Genomic DNA, 19,839 nt, shown 5'->3' on the forward strand with positions numbered 1-19,839 from the left:
GAGGTCGAGCCAACCAATGAACGTGCAACTTGGTCCACTTTAGAGAGTGATCATAATCTCCTTCTAGGATTGTGGGTTGTCCATGAGGTGACAACAATCATAGGGCTTAGACAAAAACACAAAACTATTTTTGTTACAGTGAGAGAGTTAGTGAAGAAGAGAAATGGCTGAAATCGTTAATTTGGGGAATAATGATTAATAAGGAAGAGGATGGACGTTAGGCAAAATGAAAAGACGATTATAGCGTTGTGTGAATGACATACGGGTTTGACTAACATCAAAACCAGACAAAATCAAGCAAAACGACAAAACAGACAACTTTTAAAACTACAAGGACCAAACGTATAAATTTTTTATAGTTGTTCTCGTTAAATTGGTTTTGAAAAACATGGACCAAGAGTGTAATTTTGTTTATATAAATATAAATAATAATTTAGTAAATAAAATAATCTTAAAAAAGAAATTATTTGAAGGCTATGATTTTAGATATGTTTCACTTTTTCTAGATAACTTTTTTTGCAGCTTGCTTTTAGTACGCTATAATGACATCTACTGAACATTGTTGGTACTTGTTAAAATCGGTACAAAAGTCATTCTTGTGATAAATACGTTCACATGGACCAATGTAAATACATTGCAGGTAGCAGTTGCATGAGCAGAAAAGGGAAAGAACATGGAGGACGATCACGGCATGCGACGGAGTGTGGAGGAGCTCCGGCAGACGTTTAAGAGCGGCAAAACTAGAGGCGTTGATTGGAGAAAATCACAGCTTCGAGCAATTCTCCGACTGATTGAGGAAAACAAAGATAACCTCTATCAATTACTTCAATCCGAACTCGGAAAACACCCTGTGGAATCTTATCGTGATGAAGTAAGTCTTTATTAAACTCTAATCTTTTTATGACACACACTATTAGCCAAAACTTTGAAAAATTTCAGCTGATTTACGAAAATTATAGGCTCTTTTTGATTCTTTGTTATGATTATGACATATTCATGTTTTGATTTTGAGACTTATCTTGCTTTAGGATTATAATCAACAGTATAAAAAAATGTTCGCAAATTTTTTATGTAAACAAGCTAGTGTCATCAATATTGAAGGAATAAAGTAACTGATTCAATAATTAAATAATCAAAGGTCAAAAAAACAAGTAATTAATTAGGGATAGAAGCAGATGAACTTAAAGATGGGGTGTTTTGTTTGAATATATTTAATTTTTAATCTCACAGATTGGAATAGTGAAGAAATCAGTTGACCTTGCATTGAGCTGCATTGACCAATGGATGTCTCCAAAGAAGGTTTGCTTGTTTCTTCTTGTGATTTTACATAAATGGTTCTATGCATATGAAACATGTGACACTTATTTTACTATATTACATCATTCATTAATCAAGCTTAGAGGGTGTTTGGATAGGAAAAAAAGAAGTGCTTATTGCTTATTCCCACATAAAGCTAATTTGAGTGTTTGGATAAAATCCAGTTTATTAGGCTAAATAAGCTAATTTTAATAAGCATCCCTCCCCATGCTTATTGTTTATTGCTTATTCCCACCACAAATAAGCTATAAGCAATAAGCTAAAAATATAATCCAAACACCCCCTTAATATTAACAATATGATTTATTTTGTTACAATGTTTTTTGGCAGGGTTGGCTACCTCTACTTTTCCTCCCAGCAAGCAGGAAACTGTTGTCCGAACCACTCGGTGTAGTCCTCATCATTGGTTCTTGGAACTTCCCTATTTGTAAGAATCATTTAGGCTGCATTTGTTACACGTGATAGAACTGGACTGGACTTTACAGAACCCTGGACAAAACTGGGTTGTACAAACTTCATAAAGTTATTTTTAAAAATAACAGAGAAGACATTTATGTCTTTTCACAGACAAGATTGAAAGCCACTCTCTCCACACCTTTTTATATAAGACAAAAAATTGCAAATTTTGTCTTATTAAGATCTTCTATCCATCAAATCTCATATCATCTCCTATTATGTCATGTCATGTGATATTATATTATTATATTATATTATGTCATATCATATTTTGTAGAAAATTTATAACCCTAATAAATAATTTTTTTTGTAGCATTGATATTGGACCCGTTGATAGGGGCAATATCTGCTGGAAACACAGTAGTGTTAAAACCATCTGAACTAGCCCCAAATTGTTCGTCTTTTCTTGCCAAATTATTGCGAGTTTACTTGGACTCTAAAGCCATTAAGGTTATAGAAGGTGGAAGAGAAGTAAGCAACCAACTTCTACAATATAAATGGGACAAAATATTCTTTACAGGTTTGTACTATATAAAACCACGAATACAACATTCTTTTTATAAAATAATACGTCTTTTTATTCTCAAGGATAGGTTTTTTGTTTTAATCTATCTGCCATATTTAATGGTAGCATTTTTTCAAGTAAAAATAGAAAAAAAAAAATTGTTTTTTTTTTTTTTTTCCTTTTCAATTAAGCTTGATTTTTAGTTTACTAATTTATGAAATTTTCAGGGAGTGTAAAAGTGGGAAAACTTGTAATGGCTGCAGCTGCAAACCATTTAACTCCTGTCACATTAGAGCTTGGAGGAAAATGTCCAGCCATTTTTGATTCTCTCCCTAACGCAGATATTAAGGTTTTACAATTTGTTTATTATAAATATATAGCATCCTATCTTTACTTATGTATATTACAACATTGTGCTTTAATTTTTTTTTTTTCTTATTAAAACATTGCTCTACAAAATGTACTCAATTATATCATTTTACTTTCACTTTTTTATTTTTAATATCATTATACTTTCAAAGGTGGCTACAAAAAGAGTTGCTAGTGGAAAATGGGGGGCATGTTGTGGACAAGCTTGCATAGGTGTTGATTATATGCTTGTGGAACAAAAATTTGCCACCACTCTGGTATTTTTGTCAAATTAATTTTGGATTAAATATCATAAATAATAATGTACTTTCATTTATATGTTGAATATAACATCCAAATTTTATTTCCTCCTATTACAACATTGTACTTTGAAAATTTTATATCCAAATACAAAGCAACTTTCATTGGTATAAGAAAAATATTCGAAGTACAACGATATAAATTGGGAATGTTTTTCAAAGAACTTTTTCTTAATAAGAAAAAAAATTGGGAATGTCTTACTACTTTATGTATTTTATTTTTTGATGTTAGATTGAAGAACTGAAGAAGACTATTAAAACATTTTATGGTGATGATGTGAGAAACTTGAAAAATATGTCTAAAATCATCAACAAGTTCCATTTTGATAGATTGAGAAATCTTCTAGAAGATCCTGCTGTCGCAAATTGTATTGTTTATGGTGGTTCTTTCGATGAAAAGAATTTGTAATCGTCTTTCCTTTTTCTCATAAGTTATAATTAACTTTATACTAAATTTACATAAATGGTCCCTTTGGTTTATAACATTTTGTGGATATGGTCCGTTACTTTTCCTTTTAACACTTTTTTCCCTAAACCATAGTTTCGTCATGCTTTATGACATCCACAAAAGCTCTGTCAACCACAGGGACGATTTTGTAATTTACTCTTTATTTTTTTATGACATTTTTTTGGGAAAATCAATCATGTGATTACAGAATCATTGAACCTACAATCCTGTTAGATCCTCCACTTGATGCAGAAATCATGAATGAAGAAATATTTGGCCCTTTGCTTCCAATTATCACTGTAAGAAATAATGCATAATCTTCCTTTTAACATTCTTGATTTGTCTCCTATACAAAAGACGAAAACACCCTCTAAAAAGTAGTGTTGATATAAAATCTGTCCTTGTTATTTTAACAGTTGGATAACATTAAAGAAAGCATTGAATTCATCAACTCAAAGTCAAAGCCTCTTGCCCTTTATGCATTCACCAAAAACGAAAATTTCAAGAAACAAATATTAACAGAAACGTCATCGGGAAGTGTGACTTTTAATGACACCATGATTCAGGTATGTGCAAAATTTATGTATTTTTTTTCGATTATAGTGAATGTAGTTAAATGACCGATTTACCCTTGTGTTTATGTTGTAGTTTGCTTGTGATGATTTACCATTTGGAGGGGTTGGACAAAGTGGGTTTGGTAGGTACCATGGGAAGTATTCTTTCGATGCATTTAGCCATGAAAAAGCAGTTTTGGAGAGAAGCTTCTATTTTGAGCTTGACCCAAGGCATCCACCATGGAATAATTACAAATTGGAGTTTTTAAGGTTAGCATACAACTATGATTATGTTGGATTGGTGCTACTCCTTTTGGGATTGAAGAAGCCATTGAGTTCTTGAGATGAATATGGTGAAAGTGATATTTATGGTTTCTATGAAATTTTAAAGATTAAAAAAGCGTGTTAATGTATGAGATGAAAACTAACTTACAATCATGTACTTGTAAGTGTGTGTATTTTAAGTAATCATGTAATGTGTGACGAATGATCCATTTATGTGTGATGAATGATCCATTTTATGTATGCTAGATAATGCAACTATGTTGTTTTTTTTATAGAACTCAATTAGTTGATCTTTATTGATTAACTCAATCATTTGAATATGGGATATGTATCAATATCTAATACTTTTACATGTAAAGAATTGTAAGTATGTTGTTATTACATTTAAAGAAATGTAAGAACATTGCTATTATTAATAAAGTGTAAAAGTTTTAAAGTAAAAAATGGTAAACAACACCATGGGGACAGCCTATGCCAAATCATAGAGAGCTAACAATATTTTGGGCGTGCAAATATTTAAACCATAAATCTTTTATAAAATTTCATACCTCAACCAGTAGACTCCATTGTGGGGGCAAAAAAGTTTCAAGCTGATATCGCTATTATTAGTAAAAAATATAAGCATGTTGCTATTATGCGTAAAGAAATAAAAGTACATTGTAATTACAAGTAACAAATAAAGTGAATTGATTACATTGGTTTATGTTATTATTTACAATTTGTCAAAGTAAATGGAGTGTAAAAGGTTGCGGAATATTATAACTATCTTGTATACAGGAGTGGCAAATCGGGTCATCGTGTCGTGTTTCTATCTGACACGACACGACACGACAAGGTTTTATGTAACACGAACACGACATGATGTCGTGTTTTTTTAAGACAAGATTGCAAAAATGGTCCTTGTGGTATGCATTTTTTTGGGGTTTTAGTCTAAACCTCGACTTTTTTGGATTGGTAATTCTTTTGGGCTGGTTTATATGCAATTTTGGTCCCTATCCAAGCTAAAAAGACTATTATACCCTTAATGAATTTAGTTTCATTTTTCTTTCACTTTTCAAAATTATTATTATTTTTAAATATAAAAATGGGCCCACCTCTCTCTCTCTCTCATGTATAATCATCTTCTTCCTAAAAAAAACCCATACAGCTTCTTGTCAAAATTAAAACTCAGACAAATTCACACATACAGATACATTGTGGTCTCTCATCTTCTTCATCAATACATACATACACTTAATGGAGAAAGCTTCAGTGACCTCTCTCTCTCTCTCTCTCTCTCTCTCTCTCTCTCTCTCTCTCTCTCTCTCTCTCTCTCTCTCTCTCTCTCTCTCTCTCTCTCTCTCTCGGACACTACATCCCAAAATACATACCACAACATTCATCTTCTTCAATCTTATACATCAAACTATCTTCTCCTCTACCTCTGCAAGATTCATGTCTAAATAACAATGAATCACCGATAATAATCTGCAAGATTTCAATACTTATTAGTAATTCGATGATTGGTATGAAGAATAATAGGCATACATGATGGGGGCAACTTATGATGCTGACGACGGGAAAAGGGACCTCCGATCCTTGGTTTTCATCTGATCGAGAAGGCTAATCACGAACGAGGCAGTGACAGGGAAGGTTTGGGGGTGGTAACGAAAGTAGCAAGGATTGCTTAAGTAGCTCATGCGCTTCTTCTGTCTCGAAAGGAAGGTGCGATGGTGGGGAATCAAAAGGGGGCTGCCGCCTCCGATGTTTTCTCTGGGGAAACACCCACTTCGGTGGTGGGTTCAGGCCAGGGAACGAAGAAGAAATAGAGGATGAAAGGGGGGAAATGCAGCATCGATCACAACAGTCGTCATGGGGGAGTTCAGTGACTACAATCGGCAGGTGGAAATGGTGGAGCAACAAGGGGTTGTTGCCTCGAAGTCTCGACGGAATTGGCCATCACCCGAAGGAGAAGACAGGCGAAGTAGAAGAGGCAGCTGCCTCCTATTTTTCTTCTTGATGGCAACAACAAAATTGAACGAAAAGAAGGGTGCTTGGAGTTGGTTTATCTCATCAAAGCTTTGGGTGTGAAGAATGAGAAATGGGTTCGAGATTTGGGTTCTTATTTTGGTTTACAACTTCGATTTTCATCAAAACAATGGTGGTTTCAAGGTTTGATCGGGGGAGAAAAACGATCGTCAAATGCGGGTGCTGCAGAGAGAGAGAGAGAAAGAGAGAGAGAGAGAGAGAGAGAGAGAGGGGAGAGAGAGAGAGAGAGAGAGAGAGAGAATGGGGTGTGGGCCCCATTTTATTATTAATAAAAACATTAAATTAAATAGAAAAAAATATAAAATATATCACAAGGGCAATTTAGTCATTTCAGTTTTTGGAGGGACCATTTTCACATACAAACTAGTCCAAAAGAACCACCAATCAAAAAAAGTCAAGGTTTTGACTAAAACCTCAAAAAAATGCATACCATAGGGACTATTTTTGCAATTTTGTCTTTTTTTAACTAACACGAAAACGAACCGATTGAAAAATGACAAACACGACACAACACGACACGAAAAAGAAAAAATAAAATAAAAATTAGTTTATTTAATTAATATTTAATAATATATAACACGACAAACACGAAAAACACGACAAACAAATGCTAAATCGTGTCAATTTCGTTTCGAATTTTGAACATGAACACGACACGACATGACGTCGTGTTTTTTACATTTGACACGAACACGAATTCAACTTTCAGTTTCGTCCCAATTTTGTTTTGTGTCATGTATTTTTTACGTGTCGTGTCATCAATTGACACCCATACTTGTATATGTTATTATTTACAATTTGTCAAAGTATAAATAGAGTGTAAAAGGTTGCGGAATATTATAACTATCTTGTAATGATTATTAATGAAGTGTTAAGTAAATTTAAATTAGAATCTTACAAAAGGTATTGTGTATTATTTTCAATAAACTATTTGAACTTTGGAATATTTTTGTAAAAAAGAGTAAAGTGAAGGGTTAATTTTGTAACTTTATCGATTATTCTTCAATTACACGGCTTTAATTGATTAAGAGGCGTACAGAGTATGGAAGCGTTCTGCATTCGTTATCCCCCATTCAAGCACTTGTGCTATACATTGACGTCGCCGTCGCGTAATCACCACCGTGTTCCAAATCTCCGACATCATGGTGGCGTTGGCCGTCGATCGGCCATGAGTTTCTCGAGTCTTCAACGAATCACAACCGCTCTTAATCGATCTCATCGCAATCCAATTCAATTTTCAGTCAGAAACACAAGTTATCTAGATCTAAGTATTGATTTCAATTTCAACATCACCATGGATGATTCTCATACTAAGAAGGAAGTCCAATCCGGTGATGGCTTGAACGTTGTTAAGGATACAAAGGAAACGAAAAAGTCGCCGGAGATCCCTCCGCCACCGGAGAAACCATTGCCGGGAGATTGCTGTGGCAGTGGTTGTGTTCGCTGCGTATGGGACATATATTATGATGAGCTTGAAGAATATAACAAACTTCTAAAGGGAGAATCCGATTCTTCAATCGGATCAAAGGTTTCTTAACATTATGCACAAATTAATCGATTTTTGTCACATATAGATCTGTTTGATTTTCATGTATACAATTCAATTGGATATGTTTACTGTAATCTTATGAACTTCACTAGGTGCTATATAACTCGATGCATCTGAAAATACCAATCGGTTTGAGATGATTATTGCAACATATCTTGATTAAACTTTGTTTTCACCATGGTGTCTGCCCTGTTGTATTGTCATTCTCTCCGGATTGCATTAGAATTTCTACTTATCACAGTGAGTGCTTCATTGAGAAGAAACATTAGTAAGCTCAACTAGATCAATTGACAGCTTCAAGCACCCATTTTTTTGTAACATTAGTCTTAGTTGTATCTAACAACACATATGCATATCATCTGCACATTATTGACTTGACACCCTTTTGAATGAAAGATATATCACTTAGGACCATAAGCACCTGTACTATACATGTGTTATACTTGTAGAGATTGTAGAGATAGGAACAAACAAAGAAAAATGGAGCATAAATTTAAGAAAAATATGCACGCCAATTAGGTTCAACACCAAGGACACCAAGTTTTGCCCATAGGAACCCAAAACCCCACCCTCACACTGTTGGACTGTCTCACTTATTGCATTCAGTTAAAGGGTTACAACACCAGTCTATCTACCTGAGTTTTTGACTTATTTTATAAGTAATCTGTGACTCAAAACTTCAATATCATTTGCAAGGTAACTTTGTGGTTTGGTTTTGTTTGAATGCAACCTTTCATTTTTGAATTTCCATATTATCCAGATAAATACCAACATAATTGCTTCTTGAATTTGGCTAAAATCTTTGTTTTCGGGGAGTAACCTCTTACATTGAAGCATGTCAGACAAAGAGCCAAAGGAAAAGGGAAATAGGTACCACCACTTCCTAATTTATGCCCAAATATCTAGTCAAACTGGCATTCTGTTAAAATATGAGATTCTGATTCGACAACTATGTTGCATAAAGGACATGCAATAGAGTTTCCAATTCCAAACTTAGTTAGGTTCAATCTTGTTGGTAATCTCCCGTGACAGATTCGCCAAGCCAGAATGTTCACTTTTCTAGGAACAAGATTGCTCCATTCCCACACACATATTGATGTTTTTGGTAAAGTTAATCGTCAAAGAATTCCTTTAATGAGGCTACTATGTAGTATGTACACCTCCTATGGCTAGAGTCTCCAATTCAAGGTATAATCTTGGTCAGCCTGAGATAGGGGAATAAGCTTCAAATATATATGTTGTCTTTGGCAAGGGTATTTCCTAGATTTACTATACTTCCCCAACAAAACCCTTCTCTTTTTGCTCTCGAAGGAACGTTGAACCCCCATCCATCCCATATCACCTTAATAACCTTATTCCCAAAGTTCACGTGTTTCTTGAATTGAATTGTCATTAACACTTTCCTAGGAGTGCAACACTATGTGCCTTTAGAGTGCCAATGTCAACTCCACTGTCTTTTTTAGACTGAACTTTGTCCCATTCTATCATTGACATCTTTCTGTTATCTTAGGAATCACCCAAAAGAATCAACATCTCAGTTTTTCTCGAGGGTTTTGATTATCTTAAGCGGTGTCTTATATAGTGAAAATAGAAATGAACCTAGACTTCCCAGGACAACTGTGCATAATATCAATCAACCCTCAAAAGATAATGTATAAGCTTTCTATTTGGACTATTTTGTTTGGACTTTTCAGTTTTCACTCTAAGTTGATTCTAATTTACCAAAGGTTTTGATGTGGCCGAAACAATCTCTGTATTTGTCTTGATTTTTTCAAAGAATACCACCATATTCGTTACTATTTCGAAGTCAGAATTTTCCAGTACTCTACCAAGATCTCTTCATATGATTTATCTGTTAAAGATACATAAGATTAAGAACTATAGTCTAAAAAATAGCTAAAAATTGGCAATTTTGATACCCCAACTTTGAAGAATTATAATTCATTGAATATGACACTAAAAATGATAAAATATCGTCTAAAATAATGTACAAACTCTAAATTACATGTTGGAAAAAACCGCATGTCAATCCGACTTACAACGAATGAGATATGGTTATTTAAAGATTTTCAAAAAAATAAAAAAGTTTAAAGTTATAGCTGAGAAGCTCAAATATTTCAGCTTTGATATCCTAACTTTGAAAGACTGTAATTCAATGAATATAACATCAAAAACGACAAAATTATAGTCTAAAATCATGTACAAATTCTAAATTACATGTTAAAAAAATCGCATGCCAATCCGACTTAAAATGAATTAGATATTTTGTTTAAAGATTTTCATAAAATACAAAAGTTTAAAATTATAGCTGAAAAGCTAAAATATTTCAGTTTTTATATCCTAACTTTGAAGGATTGTAATTCATTGAATATAACACCAAAAACGATAAAATATAGTTTAAAATCATGTATAGACTCTAAATTACACGTTGGAAAAAACTACATGTCAATACGACTTAAATCGAATGAGATATGTTTGTTTAAAGATTTTTCTAAAAATAATTCGGTCCAAAACTGATTTTTACCCGGAACCGGCCGGACCGAACCGAAAAATAGGACCGGTTTTGATGGATTCCTAGAACCAATAACCGACCTGGGGGTACAAAAAAAGGGCCCACGTTCGATCCACAAGTCCAAATGATCACCCCTAGATGTAGCTCTCGTCCTCAAAGAAAGTGGGATGACCATGGTTCTAAAAAGCGCGTCATGGTGTGCCTCAAGACGTGTCGTGGCGTGAGGCATGATGTAGCTGTTACGAAAACGTCCAATGCGGGTTTGTGAAGCATGACGCCCAAATAATGTGTCAAGGCGCGCCTTATCGCGTTGTGGCACGAGTTTTTTTCAAGGCACGTGTATTTTTTGTTTTGTTTTTTTATCGGGCCTAAAATAAATGAGTTTTTGTTAACTTTTTTCTATTAGATATTAATATAACACTTCTAAAAACTTCATATATTTGATAAAATTCAATAATTATATGATTTATATCTTTTAATGTATATAATATAGTCATGCCTTGAAAAACGCCATAACTCGTCAAGGCTTGTCATGGCTTAACTTTTACCTTGCCACCAAGCTACGCCTTACGTTATTTAGAACTTTGGGGATGACCAATTAAATTTACTTTGTGATATTATTTAGTGAGTATGAACATATGGTATGATGATTGATGGCTTAAATATCTAATCACTTAAACATTACTATTTTATGGTTATTTTCCTATTTATTTAGGATATTAGTAATTTATCATATTTTCAAAGTTCGATTGTTTTTATTGTTATTTGCCTATTTATTTCGGATATTAGTAATTTGTCATATTTTTAAAGTTCATTTACAATTTATGTCTGGTTTATGGTTATTTGCCTATTCATTTAGGATATTAGTAATTTATCATTTTTGTAAAGTTCATTTACAATTTATGGTGTGTGACTAAGTCCTTAGTCCGCTAGCGCCTATCAAAGTTTAATTACAACCTTCTAATAAAGATACAGGTACGTATAAGTATGTTTTAGTATGGGTAAAAAACAATGTGTATATACTAAGCAAGTACATTTCTATTATAGGTATTATAGGAAAAAAAAGTACATAGGTAATATTAGTAAAGAAATTTAAGGACTTTGCTCTTATGGATGAATCGATGAACTAATGATGGCCGATCACAATGAGTTTGTCAAATCTTTATACGATAGGTGTAGTTCATACTTCATACTGTATGATGTGATTAGCGTGCTTTGGATACCAACTAATTTAAAGGGGATGGAATGCCCTCTAAACCACATAACAAACAACAAGAAAAAAAATGTTGTTAATCATTAGAAGAATTAAGAATAGCTAGATAAATTAGGGTTGTCTTTATCTCCTCCGGTATTTTCTTCATTTATACGGTTAACGAAAACTTTTATGTATTCTCCCAATATAGCTAGGCAATACGTTTATTATTATTTTCTTCGGTTGTTGATGTTGCAATACTTAAAAGTTTATTAATTTGAAATAGGGTTTTTGTCATAAAAGCCCCCAATTTTACACAAAAAAAACCGGTTATACCCAAAGTCGTTTTTTTTGCCACAGATGCCTCAAATACCGGATAATTGGTTCGATTTTGCCATTTACCTTGATTTTACCTTCTATGGTCGGTAGCCCATCTGGTCTTTTTCTCAAACCTTCTCTGCCTCCACCACCATCTTCGATTTTCCCTTCACCACCATCAGCTTCTTCGATCGACGGGATCCAAAGAAACAAGAAAAAAATTGCAGCTCTCTCACTCTCCAAAATCGATTGAAGGTTCTTCTTCCTCTTCTGATTTTGCAGCTCTCTCACTCTCTTCTCTTGCTTTGTATTATCGATCCCCACTCACCTAGTAAGACCTCCGCCTCCAAGCATCGTATGCGATACAGAGGAACACACACATTGATTTGGACCTGCAAATTAATTCATCAATGAAGAAGAGAACCTGTGTTCTTAATTCATCAAGATTATCAAACATAAGGGTGCTAGAATTGAGATTAGTCCCTATGATTCGTAGGTCTCTTTTCTCTTGCTTTGTATTATCGATCCACACTCACCAAGATTCATAGCTTCCTTCTCCCTTTTTTCCCTCAATTTGCATAGAAGAATTGAGTTTCACCCCTTAGGTCGATTAACAGGTTAAATGTTTCTTTATTGCTTTCTGTGTGTGCACTCTTCTCAAAAAGAAACTGACTTCAAAATTGAAGTATCAATCCCCTTCTTTTTCTATTAATCGATGGTGGACTAAGGTGATGGTAATGTTGTTTATATGGGTTAATGTTTTTTTAGATTTTTATGTTGCAATTTTAGTTTTTGGTGTTCAGATGTGCTTATTAGTGCTAGATGGTGTTTGTGTGGGTGGTATCTGTTGGTTCTGAAAAGATGAAAAGGGATGATGGTCGATCCAGATGGGGTTTTTCACATCTGGGTTCTTCATCACCAAACACCCACCTTCACCATCACCATTGTGGTTCTTTCTATTAATAACTTGCAACTAGTTAAAAAGAAGGGGATTGGCTGATTTTGTAATCCATCATCTTCATGACACCTGCTCAACAAGAAATCGGAAATTGGTATGTAGATCAATGATTTGTTTTTGATTAGAAGATGGGAGAGAGAGAGAGAGAGAGGGGGAGAGAGAGAGAGAAAGGATATCGATTTTGATGATCGATGTGGTGGGGATGGTGGATGATGGACGGTAGTGGTGGTGGTTTGTGTGTGGTTGATGGTGGTGTTGGTAGCAAAGGGCGGTGGTGGTGGAAAAGTGTGGTGTTGGAGGTGATAAGTAAATATAAGGGCTTTTATGACAAATGTGACTGGACCCAGAAGGTAAAATCAAGGTAAAGGGCAAAATCGAACCAATTATCCGGTATTTGAGGCATCTGTGGCAAAAAAAACGACTTTGGGCATAACCGGTTTTTTGTGTAAAATTTGGGGCTTTTATTACAAAACCCTTTGAAATAATTGTTCTTCCACCTTTATATTGTCCGTAGCTTTAGATATAAAATCAACTTAATATATCCGTCATAGTTTTGTGTTGACAATGACCCACCGATATTTTAAATCGTTTGAAATGGAAGTCTATGGTACATTATACAATTATTTTTCTGGTGATGCTAAGAAAAATGGGCCCTCAGTTTTAAACCGATACTTGGGTTTAATGTCAACCAAGTTATGTGTTTGCCAACTCTTACACATCGAATGTCATCAAACTTAGTTGTTGACTTATCGAGCATAAAGCTGAATTGGTTTTAAGAATATAAAAGTTTCATGTCTTAACCTAACCTTCGACACTATCTTCTAAAGCTTCATGATATGGCTAAGCAATTTAATCCCTCTATAATTGCTTCAACTTTGAGAATCTTTTTTTTTTCTTTTATATTTGTACATATACTAGGTTATAACTCATTTACTACCGTTGACAAACTAAAATAACATAAAGACTATAAAAATCACTATCATTAATCATAAATTTGCAAACCATTATTTTTATACAACATTGAATATTTTGTTTGTATGTCTATCATTGTTGTTTTTTTTTCTGTAAGACTGTACTTTGGTTTTCGTATACGTTACTATCTTTTGGTAAATGAGTTAAGTTACAATATTTTAATTCGTTTGCTGAGAATGTTCAACCAATGTCATTTCTCAATTGTCTTTGGTGGAAGATTTGGACCCATACGGTTACATCAAATTTGGATACAATTGAAGGATGCATTAATTTTCATTACCAAGGTTAAAATTCACGATTTGATGTTCTATATTCCTCTTTAGTCTAAATTCCTTGTTATTTCTTCCCTTCGTTCTTAATATCTTGGATATCTCACTCTTCCATGCAAAACATTCTTTTCGATATTGTACATATATGGATCTCTCTATGTAGTGGTCGACCTTCTAGAAGCTTCGCCAGAAACGACTAGTCGCTTCCTGAATGCCCCTTTCCTGGCCGTCAAACCACTAGGAGAGTCAATAAGCTAGCTTGCTCGCATTCTAGAAATGGTAGCTTCCAGGATGAAATAGAAAGCCTTAACTACGAGTAGCTCAAATCTAGTTGTGATGCGTGAGGGCTAATATTCAAATGAAAACAAGGGGTTGGTTACCCTCATGGGGAAGGGATGAATCCGAGCATCTGGAAGAGCATTTCTCAGCCCGTATATTGTTCGTTCTGGAAACACGTCTTCTTATTCCATCTTTTCTCGAATCTCCTTTAACAATAAACAGAAGCTCAAGAAGGAATACCAAAACCTAGTTCACTCATTGAGTCTCTTTGCATCTATAGCTGAATGGTTAAAGGGCCCAATACTTACATGAATCAAATTGAAGTACATTTGTATTAAGCTAAATGAGTATACGTATTTTTGCTACCATGTGTAAAAATAAAAGTATATTTCTCATATTGGTAAAGAAAGTAAAGCACAATGGCTATTCCTTGAAATGTACATACATGTTTTCCCATAATAGCAATATATCTAGAATTTTAAGGAATAATAGAAAAATGTAACAATAATAACAACATACTTACATTTCTTTACACAAATAAAATTATAATTACAATTTTTTTATTCAACGTATAATGTTGTAATAAGAAAATATCTGAAAGTAGAATGTTATAACTTGGTAGATTTACAAAGTACAATTTATTAATTGGAAAAAAAGTTAGAGTATAATTCTATAAATGCTAAAACTAAAAGCATGATGATATAATACACAAATAAACAAAACTCTATAACATGGTTTATGACATAAGCATGAAACGACAACATACTCTATAACATGTTTGTATCGATATGTGTGTGTGTCTGTGAGAGAGAGAGAGAGAGAGAGAGAGAATATGCATGTGAGTGTATGTTCAGGGGCGGATTTAGGGGGGTCACCGATGGCATTGGCAACCCCTGACTTTTCCGGCCGCAGTGGAAATTTTTTCGAAGTTCTTTAAAATTTTTATTTTTTTCTACTATCGTGCAACCTCTAAATTTCCAGTGCAACTGCTATTGTGAAATCCTGCGTCCGCCCCTTTGTATGTTTATTTCTTTTTCTAGCCATTTGACCCGCCCCCTTAAAGTGGCATGTATACCTCATGTGACAAAAGTGACATATGGGTGAGATGACTGCTAAAAAGCTGATGAAACATCATGGTATGACATAGACCACTCCATACGGTCTTCAAACATCGTATTTTTATTTGTTTTGACCATTAGAAAAACCAATTTCATAGTTATCTGTTATTTAAAAAGGTAATATATATATATATATATATATATATATATATATATATATATATATATATATATAGCCGATTACTCCTCCGAGTACTCGCTACTCCCCCCCTTGCCGAGGCGAGTTACATAATCCCGAGTACTCCTCGATCGGCCCCTTACGAACTGAGTAGTGTTGTGAAATTCGGTCAACTCGGTGATTAATATATATAATATACTTAATGATTTATTATTTAACATACACACATGTGATTATTACTACATATATATCTTAAATTTTCAATAATTATTCACAAAGTGAGACCATTATATGTTTTTCATTTTTTGTGTATTCACATGTATCCAATTTTGTTATATATTTCAATCAACTTATGATTTTATCTTATGATTTTGACATATATAATTTCCCTAAAAATATTTCTACACAAATTTCGGATTCCCGAGTACTCGCTACTCGGTAGTCGGCCGAACAGGTACCGAGTAACGAGTTCTACAACCTTTTATATATATATATATATATATATATATATATATATATATATATATATATATATATATATATATATATATATATATATATATCTTTACTATCTTATAAAACAAATCCCACTATTTCTAAAAATAGATTGAATAAAATAATAATATTTTTTTAAGACGTCCAAATCATTAAGCTAATTGTACAACTAATCACTAATAAAATAATATAAAATTTAAACAAACTCCTATAAATCTTCTATTCCAAGGTTTTGACCAGATCTTTTTTCATCCAAATAAATACTCAACACCTTATAATTTGGTCATTTCATGAATTTTCTTTATTTTTAATATGACATGTTTCCTAAAACAAACTAATGATTGAATTGAAAATAATCATTCTCTATTGAAAAAAAATTAATTGTCGAAATAAACTATTTGTCGCCCGCCGCTTTGCGCGGGTAAACACCTAGTATATATATATATATATATATATATATATATATATATATATATATATATATATATATATATATATATATACGCGCGCGCGCGTAGAAAGTTACTTCTATAAAGCTTTTGCTTATAAACCGGCCCATAGGCCATAGCAAAGTCCAATGGCGTCACAGTTGCTAACTCCTACATGACTACATCCACTATTTGTATCTTCAAAGAATTATTGACACATGTAATTACTATAAACATCTACGATATTTAACATTGTAATCTTCTATCTACACTAATAAATGAAAATGACTTTGCCACATGTCATTCTCTTATCAAATTAGCCACATGTCATTTTGTCATAATTTGAGATATATTTATTTTCTACTTGTCATTACTTTAATTTTCATTTTCAATATATCATTAATTTAGTTTCCATAAATTAAACCTATCATAATGACTATTAATTTCAAATTTTAAATTTCAAATTCAATTTCAAATAAATTTACAGTTTAAACATTTATGTTTAACATTTTGTTATAATTAACCCGTTTAGTACACACTAAACACATAATTTTAATTTATTTATTTTTTGCATGTTTTTTTTTTCTGATAATTTTCACTTATTTCAATTTCAAATTCAAATAAATCTTTTATTTAATCGTTAGTACTTAACATTTTGTTTTAATCAACCCGTATAATATACGGGTCTCACAACTAGTATATTATAAACACGAAATGTTAAAAGATATACATTATTGGTACATAGTTTTCTCTTTAGCTAACTTTTTTAATTTACCCGTCTGATTTAGTTGACATATTTTTGTATAAATGGGTGAAACTATCGTATACATCAAATATTAATAAATGCAGTGGCGGATCTTAGTGGTGCCCCAGGGGTCCCGGGCCACTGCGCCGACGCCGACACGTAGTGTAAAAAAAAATTTAAATATTTTTTTAATGTTTTTTTTATTGGATGCACCGGCTTAAAACACGAGTGACACTACTAATATAGATTTATTTGGAAAAAAAAAAATTAGTGCTACCCCTATAAAAATATTATGTGTCCGCCACTGAATAAATGTTAACAGATAATGATTACTGAATTTAAATCTACTTTGAATACCATCAAGTGTGAATTACCAGACAACTGTGAAATTTAGTATAAAGTCATTTGTTAAAATAATAAATAATCAATAATCAATTCGAAAATTTTGTTTTTTTTTTCAAAAGGTTTTTGTTTTTGTCACCCCCGTTAAATGTTTTTAAAAAAGCACTGGATGCAACTTTTTGACATTTTTGTACCGACTATGCAAAGAAAAATGATCAATAAGAATCATTTTTGTTCCTTCAAACAATATATTACTTGAGAAGTTGAGTAGAAAAAAAAACTGCCTACCTGCAATTAAAAATATTAGAAAAAAATAATAACTAATAATGAGCTACAAATCCAAACCCCAACCTCCTATAAAAGAACAAGAATTTTATGAGAACATGCTACTTAATGTTTAAAATTGCATATTATTAGAATTAAAATGGATACTTAGTCTGATGATGTAGCATGATAGCATTGACATCAAGAAGAGGACTAGAGATTGGTGTGTAGCACACAAACACACACAACTACACACCCACCAACATATAACTACACTAGGTCAATACAAAGGAAAATTACAGTTGAGAAAAAAAAACACTATTGATAATTTCAATCGAAATGACTAATTAATGAATTGTAAAAAAAAATATTTGATTACAAATATAAAAGTTTTGTAAGTTTATAATGATTAGTAAATATATATATATATATATATATATATATATATATATATATATATATATATATTGTTATGAATACCCGCTTTACGTTTTTGTATGTATAAATATTTGATAAAATCATGATTTTATATAATGTAATATGATTTTGACTAGAGTAAAAAGATAAAATAAATTATATGATAAAAAACATAATATTTAATTATAAATTTGCAAACCATCATCATATATAATAATTGAAGTATGTTGGTAAGTGTATGATTGATAAGTAATACACATCATCGTATATAATAATTGAAGCATGTTGGTAAGTGTATGATTGCTAACTACTACATGGTTGACAAATTAAATACTACCTTCGTCCCAAATTGATAGTCCACTTTTGAATTTTAAAGTCTTTTTTATTCAACTTTAACCTTAAATATTTTTGTTTTTGATATATAATACTTGATGCAAAATATATGAATGGATTGTATTTTAAATGTTTTTTCATTTTATAAGTTTTATCAAGTAATATATAACACAAATAAAAATATTTAAGGTCAAAGTTAAAGAAAAAAGACTTAAAAAGTCAAAAATAGACTATTAATTTGGGACGGAGGGAGTAGTAAAGATTACTAAAATGATATTTTTCAATAGGATTCGTCTGAAATTAAGAATCAGTAGGTACTTTAAATAGTTAAGAAAAGGGAAATCTGTGAAAAAGTATCAAAGTTTATGATCTAGTCCTAAATTAAATTTCATTCATAAAAAAAGACAGGAAATCGACTATTATAATCACTTTAGCCCTCTTTTACCTTTTGAGCAGGTAACCTACTGATGTATGCGCCAAATGGACTGTTGGGGTAACCTGGGAGGTAAGGTCTGTGCTAAATGGACAGTTGGGTAACCTGCTGAGATGTGCGCCAAATGGACTGTTAGGGTAAACTACTGAAATATGCACCAAATGGACTGTTGGGGTGACGTGGCATGACTGTAACGACCCAAAAATCACGACTAAAAATTTCTTTTAAAACATTACTAAAATCATATTGATAAAAACCGTATCATAAGTCATAACATAATTTCTCGAGTATTAAATCAAAACATAACATCATTGTCAGAGTCGAACATTCCCAGGCTAACTGACTATGGTGTGTGCACTGCAATCTTCCCGAGCTCCTCTTTTGAAAACCGAGTACCTAAAACCAAAACTGAAAACCGTAAGCACGAAGCTTAGTGAGCTCCCCCAACCTACCACATACCACACAATAACATATAAAGCACATACCGGGCCTTGCCCACTGCATGGACCGAAGTCCGGGCTAACTGGGGCCTTGCCCCCTACATCGGACCGAAGTCCGAAGCTGACTGGGACCTTGTCCCCTACATCGGACCGAAGTCCGAAGCTGACTGAACATAGCATGAACATATCCACTAGCATGAACACACATATACTACATCGGGCCGTAGCCCGGCTCACATAACACATAAATCCTGTCTGAGCCACGAAGGCATCAAACCTGCTAACTACTGCATCAGACCGAAGTCCAGAAACTACGGCTAACTGAACGGGCCGGCATTGTGGCCTTAGACCCGTTCCTACTGGAAGGAAACTCACCTGAGATTGCTGAACTGATGC

General features: G+C 33.0%; 2 protein-coding genes across 3 annotated transcripts; both read left to right on the top strand.

Annotated features, from left to right (window-relative positions):
- The first annotated feature begins 505 nt into the window (after positions 1 to 505).
- On the top strand, positions 506 to 4,473 carry LOC111899175 (aldehyde dehydrogenase family 3 member F1). Of its 2 annotated transcripts, XM_042901448.2 has the most exons (11): positions 506 to 565; positions 641 to 871; positions 1,231 to 1,299; positions 1,648 to 1,744; positions 2,087 to 2,293; positions 2,506 to 2,627; positions 2,800 to 2,904; positions 3,179 to 3,351; positions 3,603 to 3,693; positions 3,811 to 3,960; positions 4,043 to 4,473. In XM_042901448.2, the coding sequence occupies exons 2-11, from the start codon at positions 674 to 676 to the stop codon at positions 4,289 to 4,291; spliced, it is 1,461 nt and encodes a 486-aa protein (XP_042757382.1). In that variant the 5' UTR covers positions 506 to 565; positions 641 to 673; the 3' UTR covers positions 4,292 to 4,473. The 2 variants fall into 2 exon arrangements, with proteins under 2 accessions (XP_042757382.1, XP_023750826.1); XM_023895058.3 differs by lacking the exon at positions 506 to 565 and having other exon boundaries at positions 609 to 871.
- A 2,808-nt stretch (positions 4,474 to 7,281) lies between these two features.
- On the top strand, positions 7,282 to 7,985 carry LOC111899174 (uncharacterized). Its single transcript, XM_023895057.2, has one exon. The coding sequence runs from the start codon at positions 7,304 to 7,306 to the stop codon at positions 7,796 to 7,798; it is 495 nt and encodes a 164-aa protein (XP_023750825.1). The 5' UTR covers positions 7,282 to 7,303; the 3' UTR covers positions 7,799 to 7,985.
- The last annotated feature ends 11,854 nt before the right edge of the window (positions 7,986 to 19,839 follow it).

This window comes from Lactuca sativa, chromosome 4 (genome assembly GCF_002870075.4).
Source record: "Lactuca sativa cultivar Salinas chromosome 4, Lsat_Salinas_v11, whole genome shotgun sequence".
In the NCBI taxonomy this organism is placed as follows: Eukaryota; Viridiplantae; Streptophyta; class Magnoliopsida; order Asterales; family Asteraceae; genus Lactuca; species Lactuca sativa.